General features: G+C 42.7%; 7 protein-coding genes across 7 annotated transcripts; 4 read left to right on the plus strand and 3 right to left on the minus strand.

Moving 5' to 3' along the window:
* Positions 1–2,225: 2,225 nt before the first annotated feature.
* On the plus strand, positions 2,226–3,056 carry MONOS_13641 (putative DDE superfamily endonuclease; the record flags this gene model as incomplete). The annotated part of the gene is made up of 1 exon (XM_067866362.1): positions 2,226–3,056. The coding sequence occupies one exon, from the start codon at positions 2,226–2,228 to the stop codon at positions 3,054–3,056; it is 831 nt and encodes a 276-aa protein (XP_067734084.1).
* A 490-nt stretch (positions 3,057–3,546) lies between these two features.
* On the minus strand, positions 3,547–6,087 carry MONOS_13640 (putative Acyltransferase family; the record flags this gene model as incomplete). The annotated part of the gene is made up of 4 exons (XM_067866361.1): positions 3,547–5,530; positions 5,653–5,753; positions 5,817–5,911; positions 6,077–6,087. The coding sequence occupies 4 exons, from the start codon at positions 6,085–6,087 to the stop codon at positions 4,256–4,258; spliced, it is 1,482 nt and encodes a 493-aa protein (XP_067734085.1). The 3' UTR covers positions 3,547–4,255.
* A 1,396-nt stretch (positions 6,088–7,483) lies between these two features.
* On the minus strand, positions 7,484–10,130 carry MONOS_16026 (uncharacterized protein). The gene has a single exon (XM_067868933.1). The coding sequence runs from the start codon at positions 10,030–10,032 to the stop codon at positions 8,374–8,376; it is 1,659 nt and encodes a 552-aa protein (XP_067734086.1). The 5' UTR covers positions 10,033–10,130; the 3' UTR covers positions 7,484–8,373.
* Positions 10,131–12,062: 1,932 nt separating this feature from the next.
* Positions 12,063–12,589, plus strand: MONOS_17039 (uncharacterized protein; the record flags this gene model as incomplete). The annotated part of the gene is made up of 2 exons (XM_067869919.1): positions 12,063–12,151; positions 12,205–12,589. The coding sequence occupies 2 exons, from the start codon at positions 12,063–12,065 to the stop codon at positions 12,587–12,589; spliced, it is 474 nt and encodes a 157-aa protein (XP_067734087.1).
* Positions 12,590–13,233: 644 nt separating this feature from the next.
* MONOS_17040 (uncharacterized protein) lies at positions 13,234–14,592 on the minus strand (the record flags this gene model as incomplete). The annotated part of the gene is made up of 4 exons (XM_067869921.1): positions 13,234–13,370; positions 13,568–13,786; positions 13,974–14,227; positions 14,531–14,592. The coding sequence occupies 4 exons, from the start codon at positions 14,590–14,592 to the stop codon at positions 13,234–13,236; spliced, it is 672 nt and encodes a 223-aa protein (XP_067734088.1).
* A 314-nt stretch (positions 14,593–14,906) lies between these two features.
* MONOS_16027 (putative poly(A) RNA polymerase GLD2) lies at positions 14,907–20,177 on the plus strand (the record flags this gene model as incomplete). The annotated part of the gene is made up of 5 exons (XM_067868934.1): positions 14,907–14,968; positions 15,272–15,525; positions 15,713–17,749; positions 17,873–18,207; positions 18,276–20,177. The coding sequence occupies 5 exons, from the start codon at positions 14,907–14,909 to the stop codon at positions 20,010–20,012; spliced, it is 4,425 nt and encodes a 1,474-aa protein (XP_067734089.1). The 3' UTR covers positions 20,013–20,177.
* A 45-nt stretch (positions 20,178–20,222) lies between these two features.
* Positions 20,223–21,189, plus strand: MONOS_17041 (uncharacterized protein; the record flags this gene model as incomplete). Its single annotated transcript, XM_067869922.1, has 1 exon — positions 20,223–21,189. The coding sequence occupies one exon, from the start codon at positions 20,223–20,225 to the stop codon at positions 21,123–21,125; it is 903 nt and encodes a 300-aa protein (XP_067734090.1). The 3' UTR covers positions 21,126–21,189.
* Between the last annotated feature and the right edge of the window lie 827 nt (positions 21,190–22,016).

Below are 22,016 nucleotides of genomic sequence, written 5' to 3' on the forward strand. Positions count from 1 at the left end.
CTTCAAATTCATCCAAATCCTCAGAGAACTCATCGTCTCCAATCTCACAGTTTTCTTCGAAAGAGACCACTTTGAGAGAGCTTTTTCAATGAATTCAAGTAGCAAAAAACAATATGTCAAAACTTCAAATTCAAACGAAATAATTTGGATCGAAAAATATCAACAGCAGAAGCTCATCGCAAATCACAAAGCAGAGTCATGCAGATCTTCAGAAACGTTTGGATGCTTCAAAAAATTCTTCGAAGAAAATATTTATGAATCGTTGAAAAAGAATCAGAAAAGAAGAGCAAAAAATTGAAATCAAGCGCAATGAAAAAAGGCTGCAATTCAAATAGAAATGAAGCTTCCAAAGATCGTTTATCTCATATCTTCTGCAAAATAGAGTAAGAAATTCGAAAAACACTTAATCCAGAAGTGCAAAATGAAAAAAGAAAAATCACTTGATAAAATTATTTCATTAAATATTCGATATTAGTTTCAAAGATGAAACAAATGTTATAATCCTTTTATTTGGATTATCATCAGACCTCTTCTGTTGTGTTATCTTTATCTGCAAAGTCATGAACATTTTTTAAATATCTTCTGTGTGATAACAGTTTTTCGCCTCATTCTTAAACAAAAAATGAAGGAATATTTTTCCCTTGAAAATGTGGACTTCATCGTGTAAACTAATTAATTGTTTTCAATTCCAAAGAGAGCTATCAAACATTTTGATTATTTGTTTCTCATCTATTCACACTTTTTTATTCTTTTACGTATTAATAACGATTTAACAATAGCGCCTTTCAAATGTGGAACTATTAATGATAGAATAATCCAAACAAATATTTTGATAAAACTGGGTAATTATTTTTGATATCATATTTTTTCAAACAAAATTTTCGGAAAGAAAAATTTCATTGAGCATTAACAAATGAACACTGGAAAATGAAATGGCTTATAAAAGATATCTTCGTCTTTATTTCAACAAAAACATTTGTTTATGAAACTATTGGGAAGTATTTTGCATTTGAATATAAAATTTCTTTCCAAAGACAAACAACCTTTGAAAAAACAGCGTTCCGAAAAAAGTTATGATTTCAAAAATAATCACCCAACTTTTAAATAATTTCATAAAAATGATTTCTTTTTTAAAAAATACCGCATTTCAACGCTTGTGAAATACAAAACATAAAAATTGAGATGATAGTTATTGGTAAATATATATATCAAGAGGGTCCATCTGTTTTGGGTTAAACACTGATGGTAATTATGCACAAATATTAACCATTTATCTGAAATCAATATCAACAAGACAAACAGTTCAAAAAACTTCTATTCCAATTCATTTTGTTTGAATAAAAAAGTCAGGACCTTTGTCTAACATTTCACTTATCCTTTACTTCAATTTTTTTTATATCAAATTCGTGTTCAAAAGCAATAACATTTAATGTTAATGGATTCCATTTCGTTAAAGTGAAGAGGTTTTTTGTTTTATGAATTTTGTTCTTTATATGTTGTAGGGTGATTCATTAACCCGAACTTTTTTTAAAACCCGGACTTTTTTTTAATAATAAGTTGAATTTTCACACTTTTTATATTGTTTTCAGTGTATAAGGAAAAATCAATGACTGAAATTGTAGATTAAATTACTATACCTAATCTCTGATGGGGGGAGATGGGGGGGTTTGCTCCTCCATCTCTGATTAGTGCCTCCCCTGAGGAGATTAAGTAATAACAATAGGGCTAATCAAGTTAGAATTTTATCGAAAACATTTTTTTGATTTTTTTTTTCATTTCAAAAAAAAAAAAAAAATAATTTTCAAAATAAAAAAAAGATCAAAACCAGAATATTTTTTTCAATGAATGTTGTGAAAACCAAAAGAGAACGTGGACAGTTAATTCTTCGAGAAAAAATGATGTCATTTGAATATCGAAGAATTGAAAATCGATTAGAACGCATGGCACGTATTGTTGTTGATGAACATGTCAGAATCGTTGATGAAATTAATACAAAGGAGTTCTCTCGTTCAGCAGTAATCAGGCAGTTTCAGCAATTGAAAGCGGCAGAGCAGTTGCAAAACCTGGCAGGCCAGAACTATTCAATGATGAGGACAAAAACATTATTGTTGGAGTTATTAAAATCGAAAGTTTATCCGGGACAAGTTTTAATGCAAAGAGAACAAGAGAATTAGTTTGATTACACATTTATTTATCTTTCGTTTTTGATAACAAATATTTTTCAGATGGAATCCGTCCTTTCCGATAAAAAAAGACGATCAGAAACTGATGTTGATGAAAACACCAGTGTGTCCAAATCATATCCATATCTATTTGCAAAAAGGAATTCTGAGCTCAAAGCGTCCATGCCCAGAAATGTGGATATCCAACGTCTTTCAGTATCCAATCAACAAGTTGTTTTTCTTTTCTTCGAGCTTCTGCAATATCTTCATAATTCACATCATTATTCACCTTCTTTGATCTTTAATACCGATGAATCTTCACTCCGCTTATCGGATTCCTTCAAAACTCTTGTGATTCACTCCACAGGATTTCCAGCTGGATTTCAAACAACACCCACAAACATGCCAAATGCCACTTTGGTTGTTGCAGCTGCTGCAGATGGATATTCTCTTAAAAGCGTTGTATTGTGGCCATGCCACAAATTACCAAAGGAAATGCGAGTTCTTCTGAGCGCATTCATTGATGTTTGGGATAACAACGATGGATGGATGACGGAAAGCATATTTCAAGGATACGCAGAAGAGGTTTTATTAACCGGAATCATCGAAAGAAGGAAAATATTAATGAGAACCAATGAGAGATGTCTTCTGCTTTTGGATTCTCATTCTTCTATTGCTCAACCTGAAATATGGCAGAAATTTGCTGATAACAACTTTGACGTCGTCACTTTTATTCCTCGCAGTTCACACATCACACAACCTCTTGATCGTGGTGTGTTTGCAGTCTTCAAAAAATGCATCAACTCTCTGTACTCTGTGCCTCCGGATTCTTCCATTTCTCTTCGACGTGAGGCCATCTCCAACGTTCTTCCACAAGCTCTTCAGATAGCATAACTTCCTGCAACTGTTGTTTCTTCGTTCAAGAAAAGCGGCGTACTTTCAAACGAGTGGCAATCAGTACTATCAACACTTCCAAAGGAACCTTCGGTTACACTGAAAAAGAGAACACACAGGTTTGATTTTTTTGGAAAAATTATAACTGAACAAAATTTTCTTGAAGAATGGAAAAAAGAAAAGAAAATGAAAGAAGATAAGAAAAGAAAAGATAGTAATGAAAAAAAAGAAGAAAAAATTCTTTTCGCAGCTGAAAAGCCCCAAAAAAGAAGATTTTATAAATCCGCCTTTTTGAATGATGATATTTTGGATGATGAATCAAAGCAGAAAAATTCCAGAAAAATTATGAAGAGAGAACTTGTTGATTATATATATTATTAATCATTTCAATTTTTGTTATCAAAATATGATTGCTTGAAAAAAAATTTTTATTTATTTCGAACCAAAATAAAAAAAAGTTCGGGTTTATAAATCACCCTATATAAATATATATATTTAATTACATTGAAGCTCGGTTATAATCTCAAAAAATCGTGAAAAATGGATTGTGATTATAACCGAGCTTCACTGTGTTATTATTATGCATGGGAATGTTAGATTAATAATGATACGATGGAGAAAATGTTTGGAACAAAGAACAGTTTTTTTCATAAATGAAAAAAATTAGAATCATATGCTTAAGAAACAATAAAATTGCTCATTAAAGTTGGAGATGATGGTGTATATTTCTGATACAAAATAGTTCAAACAATGTAAATAATCGCATTTCAAATATTATCTAAAATCTGAAACGACAAATAAAAGGAATATTTAAAACAAAATATTTATGACAATATGAGTGAAATAAAATCACATTACTAATATAATTTAACGAAATGAGAAAAAAATAATTTTGCTGCACAAACATGTGCAATGACAATACTGTTTGTATTGCTTCTCTAAACTTGAAACCTCGAAATCAAAATAAAACAGAATGAAGACAAACATTAAGAAAACAGGAGCAATAAAAAATAACGAAAAATCCATCATTTTGCTTTCAATCAAAAAAAAAAAAAAAAATAAAATAAAAATAAAAAATAAAAAATAAAAATGCAAAATGAAGCATCAATCGATAATAGAATAGATCGAATATATGCACACAATGTGCATTCAACTAATTTAGATTTTCTGTGGAATGCTGTTTTCTCAAAAGCAGCATCTTACATCACCAGCCTTTTCAGCAGCGGTATTTTCTGCCAAAGCGCAGTCACAATCCATGTTGTCAAATACACGCTCACGCAAAGCAGAGGAGTGAACCACAACGGGTTCATATCGTAATAAGACTTCTTCAGCACTTTCGGAAACAGATAATCTGCCACAAACCTGAAGATCGCAAACTCGTTCAGCAAATAAATCCCCAACGTGCACGATCCTGTCGAACTGAAGTACCACATCACACACTTCTCAAATCTGCTTGTGGGCTTCCATTTGCACGTCAATGCATAAATCCCACACGCAAACCCCGCAAACGCAAAAGTCGTCGGCAAGCCATAATACTCGTAAAACCTCCAGAACTCAGCGTTCTGTGCATAATGCCCAGTCAGAACAACCAGCCCCCAGTTGCACAACGAAGCAAGCACAAACACTCCAAAGCACACCAACGCTGTCACTTTGCTCTGCCAGTTCACCCTCCCCAGAATTGGGAGGTATCCCGGCTCTTCCACCCAGCTCGGATGAGCTGCCGATGGATTGCGCTGATGCTCCATCACCGTCCAGCAGTAATACCCCACCAGAAACGTCAGAAACATCGCCACAAACGCATCTGCCCACACTCCTATTTGCATCCCAACCAGAAAAGTGTGCAGCAGGTGATGCGACACAAAGATCGACAGAATCGTCATTTCAAGCACTTTCCGGCTTGTCGCTTTCACTGCCTGCCTCACAAACGGCACAATCATCAGCATCCTCATCGCAATCTGCAAATACCAAAGCGTCCCAGGGTTCGCAAAAAAGATGTTTACCATCTGCCGAATCCGCTTGAACGGAGTCGCCAACTTCATTGCAGCTTCGAACAGCTTGAAGTTGTACGGGATCATCCACAACGTGTATTGCACCATTCGCCGCACCACATACTTCATCGTGCTTGTTGCGCTGTCGTTCAGCCGTTTCGGAGACAGCATGATGATCGCTGTCACCACCATAAACAAATGTGTCCCGATGCGCCCAAGTGCACAATACAGATTTGCCCAAATCCAGTACGAAAGCTTTTCGTTTTTGTAGTAAAGCTTGTACTGGTGCCTTTGCCGCAGCCCAGCATGGCTCAGCACAACTGCCAGAGCTGCAAACGATTTCAATATGTCCAACGACGCAATTCTCTTTGCTGGAGCTGCACCATTTTGAATGCCTCTTCCATCATTTGTTTGCTCAGCAAGTTCCTTCAGCTCTATCGCGCTCGAACTTTCCTCGTTTGCAATCAACGACTGCGTCCCATCCATCTGTTGATTCAATGCAGAACATATAGCAAAATATCGCAATGAAACCAAACAATTCAAAAATGCCCACGAGCCAACATCAAAAACATAAATTCACATTCGAATAAATCGAGAAATAAGCACACATATTTTTCTGCACATTGCTCAGCCTGCAGTTGGCCATCATCTTCAGGGTTCTCATTTTGTCCAATGCAGGCGCAACCATCCATCAGATTTTCTCCTCCTTCTAAATAAATAACAAAGTCAAAATTTTCGCTTTAAAGGAAGAAAATCGCAGAATAATGTGTACCCATCGTTATAGCTTGAGAAGGAGTTGTTTCTCCTCCCCCTTTTTCCATCTCCAATTTCACCACAAGAAAAATGGATTTCTTTTTGATCTTTGGACTATAATATAGTTTTTTAAGAAAAATTTTAGAAAAATTGAAATGAATTGTTTTTTTGATAAGAATAAAATTATCATATTATATTAGTTTTAAATTTTTATTTCATTATCGTTCGATTTTTGATTGCATCACAAAAAGAGATAAGATAGTTAACTAGAAAACATACACGCAGAGCATTGAATGAAATTTAAAAAGTCAGCAAACATTGATGCATTTCAAATAGATTGAAACAGAATTCAATGGACAGAAATTCGATTTTTTGTGTTTTTTGATCCAAAAATGGATGAGCTATTGGATGAAGAGCGTGAGATAACACATTTTGAAGAGGAAAGACGAGCTAAATGACGAGATGAGTAATGTGGTGTATTTGAAATAACAAGTGAAAGTCGTGTTCGTTGAATATGGGGCTTGACTGAAATACTAAAAAGAGATAGAAAGATGAGAAAATATTAGATTCTCACTGCAGAGTTTAAAAAAAGTGAGAGAAAGACGAAAACAGCAAGTGAGTCTTCGTGCTAGCAGGGATGAATGGGAGGTGAGGAAAATGGATTGGAGTTGAATGCTTCGCATTTTCTGTCTTTGAAGTGTTTGGCGTTGGAGCAGAAAACAAGGTTGCCGCTTTGAGAATGCCATCCAGCAAAAGAAAGCAACCAATATTTCACAACACAACGACCATTCCTTCTTCTCCTTCTCTCGAAAGCACAAATCCTCAAGAAGCTTTCTGCGCCTTTCTTCATCTTTTCTGTTTTCGTCCCATCCAGCAATTTCGGTTTCCCCCTCACGAAATGCCGATGAAATGCAGCAGCTGAGCAACTCTTCTGATTGAAGATCCAAAAGAAGAGAGTGTGTGGAGATTGAGGGCAATCATCAGGGAATCGGGGTTTCTCATTGATTCGAGGGTTCGAGGGGTTCTGCTGCATTGCCTGCCAATTTGCACCTGAATTTGCTCTGCAGCAGACCAGGCTATGTGAATGTCTCAGAGGCATGTGCTGATGGTTTCTGTCTATCAGATTGCAGCGTGAGAGCCGAAACAAGAATTCTCTGCCATCAAAATCCCTTGATGCCTCCAAAATCCTGTTTTCAGCTCCTTTCCTCTCCTTTCCTCTCCAGGCCTGCTTCAAAGCTGCTGAACGAGGGCTGGCTGCTGCCTCTGAAAGATGATGCAACTGCTCAAAATGGCTTGCTCCAGACAATGCGGTGCAGAACCCATGTCTGCCTCTCTTCCCGTGCTCGGTGGAGCACAGCATCCAACACCTGTGGCAGAAGTCAGAAGAATGCTCGTTCCCACTTCTTTTCCTGGTGCAGCTGCTGTTGAGGCGCAAGCACTCCGCGTGCTTCTCCATCGACTGACAGCACCCCTCCGCAAGTTCTGGTGGGGCATCTGGAGCCGATTGGTGAATGGCTGCTCCACGTTGGATGAGTGAAACACCACACCGACAAGGGATTTGGACGAGACTGAGTTATTTTTATTGTTTAACTTTTAATTATTTTGTGTTTTGTGATGAACTTTCTTTTTTTCTTTCTTTTTTTCTTTCTTTTTTCTTTCTGCTCCTTTTCGATCCAGCAAAGAGATTTCGTGCAAAGCAATAGCTTTCTGTTGCCCATCGGAAACGGCGCTTTCTCAAAAGCATCCGCTTCCCGAAAGTCGTGTGCAATCTCCTCCACAAAAAACACAGAAAATGAAAATGAAAAAATTCAAAAGAAAAAGAAAAAGAATAAGAATAAGAATAAGAATAAACCAGCAGCAATAAATCACAGAAACAGCACCAAACAGCTGCATGCTTGCTGCTGACACCATTCACCGAAAATCACACAAACACCCGAAAACACCCGAAAACACCCGAAAACACACCCAACACCAAAACACTTCATCAAACACAACTCTCACCCACAGAAAGCCAAACGAACCCTTGTGCACTTCACAAGCAGACATGTCTGTCAGTTGAGATACCAAGAAAAACAAAAGGAGAGAACGAAACATTGCACGAACTCCACACAAGCATGCACAGGCTCTCGCGAAAATATCACAATCCCAACAATCCCAACAATCCCAACAATCAGAACAATCAGAACAAAACACAAAACACAAAATCACAAAAACACAATTCAATCTGCATTTTTGCAAAAAGAACTCCAGGTTGATGTGCACTTCAGCAACAATATTCACAAAGAGCGGTTGCAAATGGCAGAAAGCGTCCATCAAAACAACAGATGGAAATAAAAGAATCGCTGACAGAAAACAACGCAACAACAGCTGTCATTCAAACACGCACATGCCGTTTCCTCTTCCCTCTCAATATCACTCTTTCTTCCAAAAGGCAAACTCATTTCCATCTTTTGTTTTTCCTTCCGTTCAATTCAGATGCATCTTCTTTTCATTTCTTTTCATTTTTTTTGTTTTTGTTTTTGTTTTTTTTGTTTTTGTTTTTGTTTTTTTGTTTTTGTTTTGCCTTCCAAAACAAACTAATGCCGCGTCTTGGGCATCGCCATCTGCTGCTGCATCTGCTCAAACAGCGACTCAATGCTTGCTCCTTCTCTCTTCCCAGAAGCCCCTGAATAGCTCTGTGCTCCACGCACATCACCCCCATGACCATGGTCTGGAGGCAATGGAATCAGCGGCCTTTCAGAGTGTGGCGGCGTGCCCGGATGCTGCCCATGGCTCTCCTTCAAATATTGACTCTGGTTCTGACTCTGGTTATGAATTTGATGCTGCTGCGTGTGTGGATACGAATTCTGATACGGCCGACCATTTGAACGGGAATACGAATTCGAATGGGAATACGAAGAAGAGTGAGGCGGTGAGCGTGTCTGTGTGTGGGCGTGTGGATATGGATGTGAATTTGAATGTGAATGTGGGTGTTGCTGAGGTTGAGGTTGAGGTTGAGGTTGAGGTTGAGGTTGAGGTTGAGGTTGAGGTTGATATTGATATTGAGGTTGAGGTTGTGGTTGTACTTGTTGTGGTTGTGGTTGTTGTGGTTGTGGTTGTTGTGGTTGTGGTTGTTGGAGTTGTGGTGGTTGTGGCAGAAGCTGCTGCAGATCCAAAGGCAGCTGCAGATCCAATGGCACATCCAATGGCACATCCAATGGCACAGTCAAAGGCATCTGCTGCTCATCCGGCGGCGTCTGAGCAATCCCCAGCGTCTGCGCCAAAAGCTGGATGAGCGATTTGATGTGTGCCTCTTGTGACTGTGCTGCCGGATCAGATGGATCAGAAGGAATTGAAGGATCAGAAGGAATAGAAGGAATAGAAGTGGCTGTTGTGGATGTGTCTGTGTGTGGCTGATCCATGGGCTTTTCAGGAAGACTCGGGAATTGCATATTGCTTGTGCTGAACGAAGGCTTCGTCCCAATCAGCGGTGCATGCATGTCTGTTTTGTCTGCAATATTCAATTTTTCTTCTTTTTCTATTTTGTCTGAATTATCCGCTTTTTCCGCTTTTTCTGTGTTTTCTGTTTTATCTGTGTTTTCTGCCAACTCTTTTCCTGAACAGTTCGCTGATTCCTCATTTTCCTCATTTTCCTCATTTTTTTCTTCCCTTTCCTCTTTCTCTTCCTCCTCCGTTTTTTTCTCGCCAATCTCATTTTCCTTTCCGTTTTCTTTCTCTTTCTCGCCCTCCTTCTCCTTCTCTTTTTCCTTCATCCACATCCACGATGCCTTCTCCTTCTCTCTCTCCTTCTCTCTCTCCTTCTCTCTCCCCTCCCTCCTCTCCATCCTCCCCTCTCCACCAAACACCGCGTCAAACGACCTCCCCTGCCGAACCATCTCAAACGTGTTGATGAACGCCCGCGCCACCTCGTCTGTCCGGTACACCACATCCCCAACATCTCTGTTCAGCTCAAACGGATCGTGGATGCACAGCGAGTGCCGGTGGTAGTCCAAGTCTGTGTCCCACCCCGTCACCGTCTTCGGGATGATGCACCCGTACTTCACACACGCCACATGCCTGATCCGGATGAAGTTCCGCGCATAGTGATAGAAAAACCCCACCACAAGAGACGACAGCGGCTCTGTGTTCACTTTCCGCAGCGACACAAACGGAAACACTGCATTCGCCCCATACAGCCCTGGATATTGCATCTGATTCATCTGCCCCATCTGCCCCATCTGACTCATCTGACTCATCTGATTCCCTTGTGCTGGGTGTGGTGGTGTCTGTGATTGTGATTGTGATTGTGAAGAGGGTGATGAAGTGTGCGTCGGAGTGGAGATAGCCGACGATGAATCAGAGGGAGACAATGTTGTTTTCGAAGGAGAAGAAGGAGAAGGAGAAGAAGGAGAAGAGGATGATGGAGAGGCATCAGTTGATGATGATGATGTTGTTGTTGTTGTTGTTGCTGTGTCATTGTGAGGAGGTGTTGATGGAGACGACGACGAAGAAGAAGAAGATAAAGTCTTCTCGGTGTGTGTGGGTGTTTTTTCTTCAGTTGTGGATGAATCATTTGTTGTTGATGATGATGATGAGAAATACTCGTTCAGAGGGAAGTCCGCAGGCGTCGGGTCTCTGTTGTTCAGCACCGTCGGGTTCTGGCTCAGCCACGGCTGCAGGTCTGTGCTGTATCTGATCCGCGCCCCTTTCACCACAATGTCCACCACCCGGCTCGGGTCTGACGCTGCTATGTATGCCTCCCCCTGCAGCGTCGGCAGCACCGGCGGCTGCCTCACCTGCAGATAGTTCAGCGCAAGAAGCGTGTACCCATACATCGACAGCGTCCCGTTCGCCGAGTCTGCCACCCCAAACTTCTTCGCCCAGTGCTTCACAACAAGCAGAAGTGGCCGCACCCTCTCGTCCAGCATGCAGTATGTCTTGATCAGCTCTGAGTTGTAGATCCCAAACACGTTGTCGATGCAGATGTCGCAGTCGCGAAGGACTGGCGAGTGTGTTGTTGTTGCTGTTGCTGCTGCTTCTGCTTCTGCTTCTGCTGGAGAAGAAGAAGATGATGATGGTGATGGTGATGGTGATGGAGAAGTATATGGAGATGGTGAAGGGGAAGGAGATGATGATGATGTTGATGATGCAGAAGACGAATCACCATTCGCATGACTCGATTTCTCTTTCTCTTTCTCTTTCTCTTTCTCTTTCTCTTTCTCTTTCTCTTTCTCTTTCTCTTTCTTCTTTCTTGCCTTCTCCTTCTCTCCATTCGCACTGACACACAAGTGCAGCGGCACCTCAAACTTCACAATCGGCACACGCGCCGTCGGGATGCATCGGATGATCTTGAATCCGTTCTCTTTCAGACAGTCTCTGATCTCATTCACTGTGATCTTCTCCTTCAGTGACCCCTCCAACTCTGCACCAGACGATGGATTCGATGTCTGTTTAGTTGGGCTGCTTGTCTTTTCATCTCCATCTTCTTTCTTCTTGTCTCCATCTTCTTTCCCACCCCACCCCCTTCCGCTTTCTCCATCTTCCACGCATTCTCCGCCTCCTTCCCCATGTTCTCCTCCGGCTTCCACACATCATACTTGTACGGAAACACCCCCTCTGCAAACGGATCCCCCTCTGCATACCTCCCGTCTGCCTCTGCCCCAACCGTCTTCAGCCACACCCTCAGCGCTGCTGGCGTGTCCTCTGCCGGCGGCCTCTTCTTCATCAGCTCTGCCGACTTCTTCACCCGGTTGTATGCCCCGTGTGTCAGCACAACCAGGTCGATGTCGCTGTTCACTGTGAACACTGTGCTCCGTGTGGACCCATACAACTCTACACGCTTCACCACATCTGAGTGCAACACCAACACCAGAAACATATGAAATGATTGAATCAAAGGGGAAAAATAAAATTTATAAAATTAATAAAACATAAATATGTGTTATTGAGTTATTAGCTAATTATAAAGCACACCTGGCATATACTTCCTGAGTGCTGCATCCACCCTGTCTCTGATCGCCAGCACCGACGACATCAGCGACGGCGGATGTGCTTCTGCCACAAACCTCGCCAGCTCGTCGTTGAATGCCTTCGACACACGAAACAGAGGCGGCGCATTGACTGTGATCACACCCAGACGCTGTGTGAACTGGAATGGCATGGTGTGGTGCTGGGGAGGCAGATGAGGCTGCGCGAGCGAGTGGCCGTGCGTGTGCGAGGAGGGGAACATGGGCAGAATGAGCTGCGGCTGTGGCTGCAGTTGAGGCTGTTGATGCTGTTGATGCTGATGTTGATGCTGATGTTGCTGTTGTTGTTGCTGTTGCTGTTGCTGCTGCTGCTGCTGCTGTTGCAATTGAAACTGAGATTGTGGTTGTGGTTGTGGTTGTGGTTGTGGTTGTATTTTGTTCGGAGATTGAGAATTGAACAAGGGCTGAGGCTGAGGCTGAGGCTGTGGCTGTGGTTGTGGCTGAGGACGCAGAAGGAGTTTGGGCTGAGATTGAAATTGAAATTGTGGTTGTGGTTGGGGTTGGGGTTGGGATTGTGGATGAGGTTGCGGATGAGGTTGAGGTTGGGGTTGAGGTTGAGGTTGAAGTTGGAATTTCATCTGTGTCTGTGCTTGTATCTGGGGAAGAGGCTGAGGGAGAGGCTGAGGAAGTGACAAAGGATGGGCCAACAGATTCAGCTGGGGCTTTGGCTGTGTCTGCAATGGCGATTGTAATTGCAATTGAAATTGGGGCTGCAATTGATATTGTGATTGTGATTGTGATTGTGAATGTGATTGAGATTGCGATTGCGACTGAGACTGCAGTCTGAGCTGTGGATGAAGCTGAGGCTGGGGAAGAGGCAGGAGCTGCGAGCGGTTGACGGAATCTGGGGACAATGAAGATGAGGAAATAGGCGAAGAATAAGAAGAGGAAGAGGAAGAGGATGAGGATGATGATGGTGATGGTGATGATGAATATGAAGAATACGAAGAAGAATACGAAGAAGAATACGAAGATGTCGTTGGTGCATTTGATAGCAAAGCATTGTCTCGCTTCTGATTCTGCAGCAAAGGCTGCTGATTTTGCTGCCTCAACAGCTTGTTTTGTGAAGTGAGCGAATCCGAATAAGAAGAATAAGACTTCGTGTTCGTCTGCCTGGTGTTTGTGATCAAAGGAGAAGTGTTTGAGTTGGAAGGCGTGTGTGCTGAAGAGATGGGTGCAGATGGCTGTGACTTCTGTGTGTTTAAAGAAGAGTAGGAAGAGGATGGATAATAGGACGCTTTGAAGCCTTTGCTTGGCTCTGAGGATGCTGCAGGCGAATACGACGACGATGACGACGGCGATGGCGATGGCGATGATGATGATGAAGAGGAAGAAGAAGCTGATGAAGATGACGATGACGAATATGAAAATGAAGAAGGGGGTGGTTGTGGAGAAGAAGAGGTGGAAGAAGAAGAAGAAGAAGAAGACAATTTAGCTGCTGGAAGGCGAGGGGGAGGAGGGAGTATGTGGATAATTGGTGAAGACTGAATATTTTGGGCTATTTGATGAGCTGGTGGGTCTGGCAACAGAGCATTCTGAGTAGCCTTCGCACTTGCGTCTGTCTTTTTCTGAGATAAAGATAATAATGATGAGGCTGAGGATGGTGACAATGATGACGACGATGATGGAGATGACGATGACGAAGTTGCAGAGGATGTGCGAGTGCGCTGAGATGGGCTTGGACGCCTTTGTGAGGAAGGTATGGTGGCTGTTGAAGGAACTGTGGTGGAAGATTTGTTTTGAGAGGAGGAGTAATAATGCTTACTGTTTGCTAAAGCTGTAGGATGTCTAAGAGGCGACGCTGAAGAAGAATAAGAATAAGAGGAGGAGGAGGAGGAGGAGTAGAAATTAGTTGATGGAGGAGAAGTAGAAGAAGAAATAGTAGTTGAAGAAGAATGAGAGGGTGGAGGATGGTAAGAAGGAGTGCTTCGGTTGTATCCATAGGGAAGCAACCGGTCACATGAGCTGCCGCAGGAAAAGGCAACTGTTTAATAGAGTTGATAAAGTGCCACGGAAGTTAAAATAAGAAAGAAAATAAAAAATAAAAAATAAAAGAAAACTCAATAGTTATAAAAAAAAAAAAGAAAGAAAATAGAGTGCAATGAACGTATATGCATATATATCTATTTTTTCTTAGCAAAAAAAGGATTCATGATTTTCTCTTTACGCACCATTTCCGCTATCACATCCAACGATTCGTGACTGCTTCCCGCAGAAGCAGCTCACTGTCACTTTGTGAGAGCAAGGAGGGCAAGGGCCCGGATGGCATTTCAAAGGACACGGATGGGGGCAAATGCCTTTCCTTTTCTTCCCACATGTGCCACCACAGGAATGCGGAAGAACACCAATTTTTCTGATGGGATTATTAACTTTTCCGCAGTAGCAGAAATACTGTGAAGGAATTGATTTTATTGAAGCATGACACCTATTTATATGCAAAAAAATGTGTAAGTTAATGATAAATATTAAATATAAAGCTACCATGGGCAAGGCCATTCCGTTTGTTTTGAAGTGTTATTTGCTAATTCCTGAAGGGCATCAGTTTTTGCTATTGCCCAGTTTTGTATGCATTTCAAATGAAAAAGCTGAAAGCATTGATGGCAACTCCATATTTCAGCTGATGGATCAATACAATCTTTGCAGCTTTATCATTTACAAATGAAAGTGTTCATATGCAATTAAAAATAAAACTACACTGATAAAGCATTATGTTTAGCAATTTACATACAGAATGCAAAGAGAAGAATTTGCATTAACCTCTGCAATTAGCTCATCTCTGCGAGAATCCATTTTCCAAAATAAAACTGATCAAAATGAAACCTTTAACAAAATTTGTTTTCAAAAATTATCACAAATTGGAATAGTTATTATTCTCTCAAGGAATAATAAATAATAAAACGATAAGGAGAATCGTTTTTGAACAAAAAATTCACAAACAATGAATCTGTTAAGATTTGTTTCACGTATTTTTAAATAATTACTAAGAATTTTTTTCGTTTTATTATTAATTATTCCTTGAGAGAATAATAACTATTCCAATTTGTGATAATTTTTGAAAACAAATTTTGTTAAAGGTTTCATTTTGATCAGTTTTATTTTGGAAAATGGATTCTCGCAGAGATGAGCTAATTGCAGAGGTTAATGCAAATTCTTCTCTTTGCATTCTGTATGTAAATTGCTAAACATAATGCTTTATCAGTGTAGTTTTATTTTTAATTGCATATGAACACTTTCATTTGTAAATGATAAAGCTGCAAAGATTGTATTGATCCATCAGCTGAAATATGGAGTTGCCATCAATGCTTTCAGCTTTTTCATTTGAAATGCATACAAAACTGGGCAATAGCAAAAACTGATGCCCTTCAGGAATTAGCAAATAACACTTCAAAACAAACGGAATGGCCTTGCCCATGGTAGCTTTATATTTAATATTTATCATTAACTTACACATTTTTTTGCATATAAATAGGTGTCATGCTTCAATAAAATCAATTCCTTCACAGTATTTCTGCTACTGCGGAAAAGTTAATAATCCCATCAGAAAAATTGGTGTTCTTCCGCATTCCTGTGGTGGCACATGTGGGAAGAAAAGGAAAGGCATTTGCCCCCATCCGTGTCCTTTGAAATGCCATCCGGGCCCTTGCCCTCCTTGCTCTCACAAAGTGACAGTGAGCTGCTTCTGCGGGAAGCAGTCACGAATCGTTGGATGTGATAGCGGAAATGGTGCGTAAAGAGAAAATCATGAATCCTTTTTTTGCTAAGAAAAAATAGATATATATGCATATACGTTCATTGCACTCTATTTTCTTTCTTTTTTTTTTTTATAACTATTGAGTTTTCTTTTATTTTTTATTTTTTATTTTCTTTCTTATTTTAACTTCCGTGGCACTTTATCAACTCTATTAAACAGTTGCCTTTTCCTGCGGCAGCTCATGTGACCGGTTGCTTCCCTATGGATACAACCGAAGCACTCCTTCTTACCATCCTCCACCCTCTCATTCTTCTTCAACTACTATTTCTTCTTCTACTTCTCCTCCATCAACTAATTTCTACTCCTCCTCCTCCTCCTCCTCTTATTCTTATTCTTCTTCAGCGTCGCCTCTTAGACATCCTACAGCTTTAGCAAACAGTAAGCATTATTACTCCTCCTCTCAAAACAAATCTTCCACCACAGTTCCTTCAACAGCCACCATACCTTCCTCACAAAGGCGTCCAAGCCCATCTCAGCGCACTCGCACATCCTCTGCAACTTCGTCATCGTCATCTCCATCATCGTCGTCATCATTGTCACCATCCTCAGCCTCATCATTATTATCTTTATCTCAGAAAAAGACAGACGCAAGTGCGAAGGCTACTCAGAATGCTCTGTTGCCAGACCCACCAGCTCATCAAATAGCCCAAAATATTCAGTCTTCACCAATTATCCACATACTCCCTCCTCCCCCTCGCCTTCCAGCAGCTAAATTGTCTTCTTCTTCTTCTTCTTCTTCCACCTCTTCTTCTCCACAACCACCCCCTTCTTCATTTTCATATTCGTCATCGTCATCTTCATCAGCTTCTTCTTCCTCTTCATCATCATCATCGCCATCGCCATCGCCGTCGTCATCGTCGTCGTATTCGCCTGCAGCATCCTCAGAGCCAAGCAAAGGCTTCAAAGCGTCCTATTATCCATCCTCTTCCTACTCTTCTTTAAACACACAGAAGTCACAGCCATCTGCACCCATCTCTTCAGCACACACGCCTTCCAACTCAAACACTTCTCCTTTGATCACAAACACCAGGCAGACGAACACGAAGTCTTATTCTTCTTATTCGGATTCGCTCACTTCACAAAACAAGCTGTTGAGGCAGCAAAATCAGCAGCCTTTGCTGCAGAATCAGAAGCGAGACAATGCTTTGCTATCAAATGCACCAACGACATCTTCGTATTCTTCTTCGTATTCTTCTTCGTATTCTTCATATTCATCATCACCATCACCATCATCATCCTCATCCTCTTCCTCTTCCTCTTCTTATTCTTCGCCTATTTCCTCATCTTCATTGTCCCCAGATTCCGTCAACCGCTCGCAGCTCCTGCCTCTTCCCCAGCCTCAGCTTCATCCACAGCTCAGACTGCAGTCTCAGTCGCAATCGCAATCTCAATCACATTCACAATCACAATCACAATCACAATATCAATTGCAGCCCCAATTTCAATTGCAATTACAATCGCCATTGCAGACACAGCCAAAGCCCCAGCTGAATCTGTTGGCCCATCCTTTGTCACTTCCTCAGCCTCTCCCTCAGCCTCTTCCCCAGATACAAGCACAGACACAGATGAAATTCCAACTTCAACCTCAACCTCAACCCCAACCTCAACCTCATCCGCAACCTCATCCACAATCCCAACCCCAACCCCAACCACAACCACAATTTCAATTTCAATCTCAGCCCAAACTCCTTCTGCGTCCTCAGCCACAACCACAGCCACAGCCTCAGCCTCAGCCTCAGCCCTTGTTCAATTCTCAATCTCCGAACAAAATACAACCACAACCACAACCACAACCACAACCACAATCTCAGTTTCAATTGCAACAGCAGCAGCAGCAGCAGCAACAGCAACAGCAACAACAACAGCAACATCAGCATCAACATCAGCATCAACAGCATCAACAGCCTCAACTGCAGCCACAGCCGCAGCTCATTCTGCCCATGTTCCCCTCCTCGCACACGCACGGCCACTCGCTCGCGCAGCCTCATCTGCCTCCCCAGCACCACACCATGCCATTCCAGTTCACACAGCGTCTGGGTGTGATCACAGTCAATGCGCCGCCTCTGTTTCGTGTGTCGAAGGCATTCAACGACGAGCTGGCGAGGTTTGTGGCAGAAGCACATCCGCCGTCGCTGATGTCGTCGGTGCTGGCGATCAGAGACAGGGTGGATGCAGCACTCAGGAAGTATATGCCAGGTGTGCTTTATAATTAGCTAATAACTCAATAACACATATTTATGTTTTATTAATTTTATAAATTTTATTTTTCCCCTTTGATTCAATCATTTCATATGTTTCTGGTGTTGGTGTTGCACTCAGATGTGGTGAAGCGTGTAGAGTTGTATGGGTCCACACGGAGCACAGTGTTCACAGTGAACAGCGACATCGACCTGGTTGTGCTGACACACGGGGCATACAACCGGGTGAAGAAGTCGGCAGAGCTGATGAAGAAGAGGCCGCCGGCAGAGGACACGCCAGCAGCGCTGAGGGTGTGGCTGAAGACGGTTGGGGCAGAGGCAGACGGGAGGTATGCAGAGGGGGATCCGTTTGCAGAGGGGGTGTTTCCGTACAAGTATGATGTGTGGAAGCCGGAGGAGAACATGGGGAAGGAGGCGGAGAATGCGTGGAAGATGGAGAAAGCGGAAGGGGGTGGGGTGGGAAAGAAGATGGAGACAAGAAGAAAGAAGATGGAGATGAAAAGACAAGCAGCCCAACTAAACAGACATCGAATCCATCGTCTGGTGCAGAGTTGGAGGGGTCACTGAAGGAGAAGATCACAGTGAATGAGATCAGAGACTGTCTGAAAGAGAACGGATTCAAGATCATCCGATGCATCCCGACGGCGCGTGTGCCGATTGTGAAGTTTGAGGTGCCGCTGCACTTGTGTGTCAGTGCGAATGGAGAGAAGGAGAAGGCAAGAAAGAAGAAAGAGAAAGAGAAAGAGAAAGAGAAAGAGAAAGAGAAAGAGAAAGAGAAAGAGAAAGAGAAATCGAGTCATGCGAATGGTGATTCGTCTTCTGCATCATCAACATCATCATCATCTCCTTCCCCTTCACCATCTCCATATACTTCTCCATCACCATCACCATCACCATCATCATCTTCTTCTTCTCCAGCAGAAGCAGAAGCAGAAGCAGCAGCAACAGCAACAACAACACACTCGCCAGTCCTTCGCGACTGCGACATCTGCATCGACAACGTGTTTGGGATCTACAACTCAGAGCTGATCAAGACATACTGCATGCTGGACGAGAGGGTGCGGCCACTTCTGCTTGTTGTGAAGCACTGGGCGAAGAAGTTTGGGGTGGCAGACTCGGCGAACGGGACGCTGTCGATGTATGGGTACACGCTTCTTGCGCTGAACTATCTGCAGGTGAGGCAGCCGCCGGTGCTGCCGACGCTGCAGGGGGAGGCATACATAGCAGCGTCAGACCCGAGCCGGGTGGTGGACATTGTGGTGAAAGGGGCGCGGATCAGATACAGCACAGACCTGCAGCCGTGGCTGAGCCAGAACCCGACGGTGCTGAACAACAGAGACCCGACGCCTGCGGACTTCCCTCTGAACGAGTATTTCTCATCATCATCATCAACAACAAATGATTCATCCACAACTGAAGAAAAAACACCCACACACACCGAGAAGACTTTATCTTCTTCTTCTTCGTCGTCGTCTCCATCAACACCTCCTCACAATGACACAGCAACAACAACAACATCATCATCATCATCATCAACTGATGCCTCTCCATCATCCTCTTCTCCTTCTCCTTCTCCTCCTTCTACTCCTTCGAAAACAACATTGTCTCCCTCTGATTCATCGTCGGCTATCTCCACTCCGACGCACACTTCATCACCCTCTTCACAATCACAATCACAATCACAGACACCACCACACCCAGCACAAGGGAATCAGATGAGTCAGATGAGTCAGATGGGGCAGATGGGGCAGATGAATCAGATGCAATATCCAGGGCTGTATGGGGCGAATGCAGTGTTTCCGTTTGTGTCGCTGCGGAAAGTGAACACAGAGCCGCTGTCGTCTCTTGTGGTGGGGTTTTTCTATCACTATGCGCGGAACTTCATCCGGATCAGGCATGTGGCGTGTGTGAAGTACGGGTGCATCATCCCGAAGACGGTGACGGGGTGGGACACAGACTTGGACTACCACCGGCACTCGCTGTGCATCCACGATCCGTTTGAGCTGAACAGAGATGTTGGGGATGTGGTGTACCGGACAGACGAGGTGGCGCGGGCGTTCATCAACACGTTTGAGATGGTTCGGCAGGGGAGGTCGTTTGACGCGGTGTTTGGTGGAGAGGGGAGGATGGAGAGGAGGGAGGGGAGAGAGAAGGAGAGAGAGAAGGAGAGAGAGAAGGAGAAGGCATCGTGGATGTGGATGAAGGAAAAAGAGAAGGAGAAGGAGGGCGAGAAAGAGAAAGAAAAACGGAAAGGAAAATGAGATTGGCGAGAAAAAACGGAGGAGGAAGAGAAAGAGGAAAGGGAAGAAAAAAATGAGGAAAATGAGGAAAATGAGGAATCAGCGAACTGTTCAGGAAAAGAGTTGGCAGAAAACACAGATAAAACAGAAAACACAGAAAAAGCGGAAAAAGCGGATAATTCAGACAAAATAGAAAAAGAAGAAAAATTGAATATTGCAGACAAAACAGACATGCATGCACCGCTGATTGGGACGAAGCCTTCGTTCAGCACAAGCAATATGCAATTCCCGAGTCTTCCTGAAAAGCCCATGGATCAGCCACACACAGACACATCCACAACAGCCACTTCTATTCCTTCTATTCCTTCTGATCCTTCAATTCCTTCTGATCCATCTGATCCGGCAGCACAGTCACAAGAGGCACACATCAAATCGCTCATCCAGCTTTTGGCGCAGACGCTGGGGATTGCTCAGACGCCGCCGGATGAGCAGCAGATGCCTTTGACTGTGCCATTGGATGTGCCATTGGATGTGCCATTGGATCTGCAGCTGCCTTTGGATCTGCAGCAGCTTCTGCCACAACCACCACAACTCCAACAACCACAACCACAACAACCACAACCACAACAACCACAACCACAACAAGTACAACCACAACCTCAACCTCAATATCAATATCAACCTCAACCTCAACCTCAACCTCAACCTCAACCTCAACCTCAACCTCAACCTCAGCAACACCCACATTCACATTCAAATTCACATCCATATCCACACGCCCACACACAGACACGCTCACCGCCTCACTCTTCTTCGTATTCCCATTCGAATTCGTATTCCCGTTCAAATGGTCGGCCGTATCAGAATTCGTATCCACACACGCAGCAGCATCAAATTCATAACCAGAGTCAGAACCAGAGTCAATATTTGAAGGAGAGCCATGGGCAGCATCCGGGCACGCCGCCACACTCTGAAAGGCCGCTGATTCCATTGCCTCCAGACCATGGTCATGGGGGTGATGTGCGTGGAGCACAGAGCTATTCAGGGGCTTCTGGGAAGAGAGAAGGAGCAAGCATTGAGTCGCTGTTTGAGCAGATGCAGCAGCAGATGGCGATGCCCAAGACGCGGCATTAGTTTGTTTTGGAAGGCAAAACAAAAACAAAAAACAAAAACAAAAAAACAAAAACAAAAACAAAAAAAATGAAAAGAAATGAAAAGAAGATGCATCTGAATTGAACGGAAGGAAAAACAAAAGATGGAAATGAGTTTGCCTTTTGGAAGAAAGAGTGATATTGAGAGGGAAGAGGAAACGGCATGTGCGTGTTTGAATGACAGCTGTTGTTGCGTTGTTTTCTGTCAGCGATTCTTTTATTTCCATCTGTTGTTTTGATGGACGCTTTCTGCCATTTGCAACCGCTCTTTGTGAATATTGTTGCTGAAGTGCACATCAACCTGGAGTTCTTTTTGCAAAAATGCAGATTGAATTGTGTTTTTGTGATTTTGTGTTTTGTGTTTTGTTCTGATTGTTCTGATTGTTGGGATTGTTGGGATTGTTGGGATTGTGATATTTTCGCGAGAGCCTGTGCATGCTTGTGTGGAGTTCGTGCAATGTTTCGTTCTCTCCTTTTGTTTTTCTTGGTATCTCAACTGACAGACATGTCTGCTTGTGAAGTGCACAAGGGTTCGTTTGGCTTTCTGTGGGTGAGAGTTGTGTTTGATGAAGTGTTTTGGTGTTGGGTGTGTTTTCGGGTGTTTTCGGGTGTTTTCGGGTGTTTGTGTGATTTTCGGTGAATGGTGTCAGCAGCAAGCATGCAGCTGTTTGGTGCTGTTTCTGTGATTTATTGCTGCTGGTTTATTCTTATTCTTATTCTTATTCTTTTTCTTTTTCTTTTGAATTTTTTCATTTTCATTTTCTGTGTTTTTTGTGGAGGAGATTGCACACGACTTTCGGGAAGCGGATGCTTTTGAGAAAGCGCCGTTTCCGATGGGCAACAGAAAGCTATTGCTTTGCACGAAATCTCTTTG

The sequence above is a fragment of the Monocercomonoides exilis genome (genome assembly GCF_001643675.1).
Source record: "Monocercomonoides exilis strain PA203 chromosome Unknown scaffold5-2102611, whole genome shotgun sequence".
NCBI lineage: Eukaryota > Preaxostyla > Oxymonadida > Polymastigidae > Monocercomonoides > Monocercomonoides exilis.

Coding starts and splice junctions, on each gene's coding strand:
- MONOS_16026 (XM_067868933.1), bottom strand. CDS start 10,032: ATGAGTCAGATGAGTCAGATGGGGCAGATGGGGCAGATGAATCAGATG.